The sequence below is a fragment of the Diaphorina citri genome, unplaced genomic scaffold, assembly GCF_000475195.1.
Source record: "Diaphorina citri unplaced genomic scaffold, Diaci psyllid genome assembly version 1.1 scaffold9343, whole genome shotgun sequence".
Lineage (NCBI taxonomy): Eukaryota > Metazoa > Arthropoda > Insecta > Hemiptera > Psyllidae > Diaphorina > Diaphorina citri.
Window position 1 is genome coordinate 17,448 of NW_007386717.1, and position 4,514 is coordinate 21,961.

The following is a 4,514-nucleotide window of genomic DNA, read 5'->3' on the forward strand; positions in this document are numbered from 1 at the left end:
ATTTGCGTAATTACACACTGGCTGAAATTAACATAATGAATGATGTGGATCCTAATAACCACTAGGTGAGATGGTAGAATATTGAAAACCTGTCAATTTAGTACTTTTAAATATGCACCAATGTAGTGACCTAACAAAGGGACGATGTAGATATGTTTGTGGCAGTCAAAATGGTGCTGTCTACAATAGGCAAGTGCCAAGATGGTTTTGTTAAAGTCAAATGAGCAACACATTATCGTAAAATTTAATTTTTTAATTTCCTCACTGATGATGCATTAACCTACTTTCCTGCAAAGACAGGTGATGCGTAGGTTTTTTATTATTGATTTTGATTATTATTTTTCTTATAGAAGATGGCCAGTGTGTTACAAATTATGTAATGTTTACCTGACCTAAACATAGACATACACTTATAATAGTGTACCTATTACCTGTTTCCCGAAACAACTTGTTAGAAAGTAAGTTGGTACCTAAGTAGCGTACTTACTGTTTAAGGAAGGGAAAATCAACCTACACCCTGTTTTGTCGGCTAGAAGTTTGCTAAGGTGTTTCAAATCCAAATTGTACCTACCCATTAACTTAACTCTAAGCTTTCGCGACGCAATTAAATGGGTGAGCACATACAATTAGCTACACCATTACATAAATCACTATACAGTCGAACCTATACAGAACCCCATGGACTAGGTAATTTTCTCGTTAAAGAGGTTTCTCGTTCAGGCGACGCGAAAGAGGTTTCATAAATTTCGTTATAGAGTGTTATTAGTAAGAGTATAGTGAAGGTAGAGCACGTTCATGAACAGTACGACAATTTCGTTTGAGGGTCGAAAAATCCAAAAATTCCCTTATAAGGCTCGCGAAGCGCTACAGTGAAAATAGACACAGAAGAAATTACACCGTTTACAGAGGGTTCGGAGATTTGAACCGTTAAGCTAGGCCATTGTTCCTTGTTTATATGAGGCCGTGGGGGACTTAGCAAAAAGGGGCCATTTTGTCGTTTTATAGGGTTTTATTTTCGTTAGAACCAGGTTTTGGCGATATGAGATTTGAAAATTGCAGTTTATCCAGGTTCGCTGTACTATATGTTCACCTACAATTTGGCGCTAGGCTGTGCTATTCAGATTCTTTATGATTAATAATTTACCTGGTACTGAATAATCGGCGGGACCTGAGTAAATGATCCAAGTAGAGAATATTTAGTACCTTCATGTGGATAGAGTTGATATTGAATATGATTGTAGGAAAAAAAGAAATAAAACATAATAAAACAAAGAACATTTAAAATCGAGACTTCTTTTAAAGTTTCTTGCAATAATAAAAAGTTTCAAAAAAGCTCTTTGAAAAGATCCTCCCACGAGAAACCAGTTTTTGCGAATCCAATATGAAGAAGGATTGGACTTTCGATTTCTTTTGGCCGTAAACCGAAAGCAGGAAAAGTGCTGATTGATTATGACCAAATAATAGCGGCCTAATTGTGCCCGGATCAGGAATTTACTAAAACGGTTTAAACCATTTATCAATTGAAGGCAGATCGTTTTAATTGCGACCAATTGGTTTGAAGATTAGTCTTCCTCGGTTGAAGGAATAATTGTCATCATAACACGTTCTCATCTTGACCATCAGGATCATATTGATGATCAACAAGTTACTAGTTGGGATCGCTCTAGGGTTTGAAGATCGAAAGTGAACTAGTGTGGACACTTATAAATAGCCATTGATGACTTTCCATGATGTACGTACCTACCTTGATATTCTGCTTAGGTCTAGGTATGTAGGTACAATGTACCATTTGTCTTAGAGCCGGCCTTAATAGGACCTGTATACGCGCTATAATATGTATCAATCGAGATTCGAGTGCAAGTCCTAGCGCGCATGTTTTTCGTCGCGGAACAAAAGTAAATACATACTATATTATGTATGTTTCAAAAAGAGCATCTTTAAAATAAGGTACCTGATGATCACACACACTATCGGGTAGACCTGACAGGCGGACCGGATCAGGTATACCTGTTAGTGAGTGGCTGGCCTTACATTGACCTGATCTATCAGTCCAAAAAAGTAAATTGAAGTAAGTAGGTAGGTAATTTCATAAAAACAGATGTCCATCTTATAATGAAGTTAGAATTGCGCCCTAGCGGAAGTTCAAGATTCCTAAGCGTCTCTCTAATACCTAATAGTCATATAAGATATAGGTTTTGCTACCAATTTGGTACTATCCACTTCATAATAAAATAAACGAGATGGTCCCAATTTTGCTTTACGATTTATTTTTCAGAGATAATATTTCAAGATGACAAGAGCACTGAGAGATTTACAAGAAAAAACGAAAAAAAACCTCTCTAACTGATTTGAAGATCCGGAAACTTATGTAATAGTCTCCGAAACTGCTGGTCCAGACTGGTCCAGACATGCTCTTGCCCTGACCAGAACCAGAACTAAGTACGCTAAAATAACAGAGATGTGACTTCTTGACGAATTTGATAACTATGTGGCTAGAGGCCTAGACTATCATTAGAGGACAGCTTCATCATACGTGTCACTAGGTTGAGTATTTTTTCTGCTGGGATTTCAGTATACATACCAACTAATGTTGTCATGTTATGGTTGTTATTATTAGTTTGGTGTTAAGTGCTGAAGATGGTTTCCTATATGCATTGAGACATTTTGGGTACGTTATTACTGTATGGGTTAATTAGATAATTCTTCGATGCCTTTCGTCAGTGTGGTTCTTTAATTTTGCATATCGACAGATCATTAATGAGGTTTTGAGTACCTATAGACTATAGGTAGTAGATACCCACCTAGGTACCATTTTTTTTTATTACGTAAATGGACCACTCTTTTTTTTCGACACCACTTCAACCCCGGGAATCTGTGAGACCTGCTACTAGTTTCGTAACCATTGCTACTTCTCAGTTCTATGCTGGCAGTATAAACAGGATATAAGGACTCGAGTTTTCTGCCAAAGTCAATCAAACTTTGCAAAGAGGTCCATTTTATATTTGGTCCACCAAACTCGACATTGCTTGAAGGGACACTTTAGGTCTAAATAAATTATATTATCGAATTTTTCTCCACCTAGGTACCATTTTTTTTTTTTTATTACGTAAATGGACCACTCTTTTTTTTCGACACCACTTTAAATTCAACCCCGGGAATCTGTGAGACCTGCTACTAGTTTCGTAACCACCACCTAGGTACCATTTTTTTTTAATTACGTAAATGGACCACTCTTTTTTTTCGACACCACTTTAAATTCAACCCCGGGAATCTGTGAGACCTGCTACTAGTTTCGTAACCATTGCTACTTCTCAGTTCTATGCTGGCAGTATAAACAGGATATATTCTATGCTAAGAGGAAATAAGTTTCTTGGGTCGCCCTTGAAAATTCGTACTTTTGATTTTTCCAGACTTACCTTTTCCTTTTGCAGACTTGGTTGATTCCTGATATCTTGATGTCTTTTTGATAATTTCTTCCCAATTTCTGGATCTCACGTGTAGGTACCTATACGTACTCATATTTAAATATTCAAAAAAGAAGGTGCTGACCACTCCTCCTACTATTATCTAAATCCATCTAGACTAGCTTAATCCGTCTCAAAATCGTCTTACCATATTTTTTTATTAAGATTTAAGTCTAAAGTCGGTAGAAGAGGTGAAGTCCATCAGATGTGTGTTGTCCATGGTCCATGGCTAAGCTATAAGTTATCCTTTTACTTTTCAAAAAGAGATATTTTTTCTTCATTTGTTATGCGCGTTATATAAAAAGAAAGATATTAAATGAGTGCCTTATATTACAAGTATGTTGACATGGCCATATTTCGATATGACAAATGACCTGATGGTAAGTCTTTGAGACCATAGTTCAATGGAATAGGGATAGGCTCCTGATTGTTGTAAGGAGTTTTAGTTTCTCCTAATTGGTCAGTGTAGTATTTTTGTTCATTGTTAAAATAACTTGGATCTGGTCTAAATAATGGTTGACGCTGAGGTTGAGAACTAAATACTGGTTGTAATCTTGTTTTTGGTACAGGAGTCACCTGTTGATAAGGATATGGACTTGTATTGTGAATAGGTGCTTGAGTCTGGTAGGGATGTTGATTTATTTGGATATGCTGATATTGTTTAATTTCTCCTACCAAAGGTTTTTGTACAGGTGTAGGTATATCAGGAATGACATATTGTTCTACTGGGACCGATTTGAATACTTCGATAGTTGTTGTGTAAGATGGCATTTCCTTGATATTTTGCCTTTCGACATAACCATCATCAAGCTTATTGTTGTCAATGTCCTTCTTAGAAACAGTTTTTGGAGTGGTTAACTGTAATTGATCTACTTTTGCAGCCTCAATATCATTTATGGTAGTGGCAGTATTGACAGTATTCTGTATATTTGAAAGGCTGTCAATTGTTTTTACCATGTGTCCGGATTCACCATTGCTTTGGGAGACAATTTTTGGCGATTCATGAGTGTTATTCATTTCAGCTACAATAATAGGTTTATCATATAAACT

The 4,514-nt window shown here is 36.4% G+C and overlaps 1 protein-coding gene across 1 annotated transcript in view; it reads right to left on the reverse strand.

The window, feature by feature from the left end:
- LOC113472853 overlaps positions 1–4,507 on the reverse strand; it is an 11,976-nt gene extending 7,469 nt beyond the window's left edge. The window contains exon 1 of the mRNA XM_026832641.1: positions 3,839–4,507. Coding sequence (XP_026688442.1) covers positions 3,839–4,481 — 643 coding nt within the window. The 5' untranslated portion in view covers positions 4,482–4,507. The remainder of the gene's footprint in view (positions 1–3,838) is intronic.
- Positions 4,508–4,514: the final 7 nt, after the last annotated feature.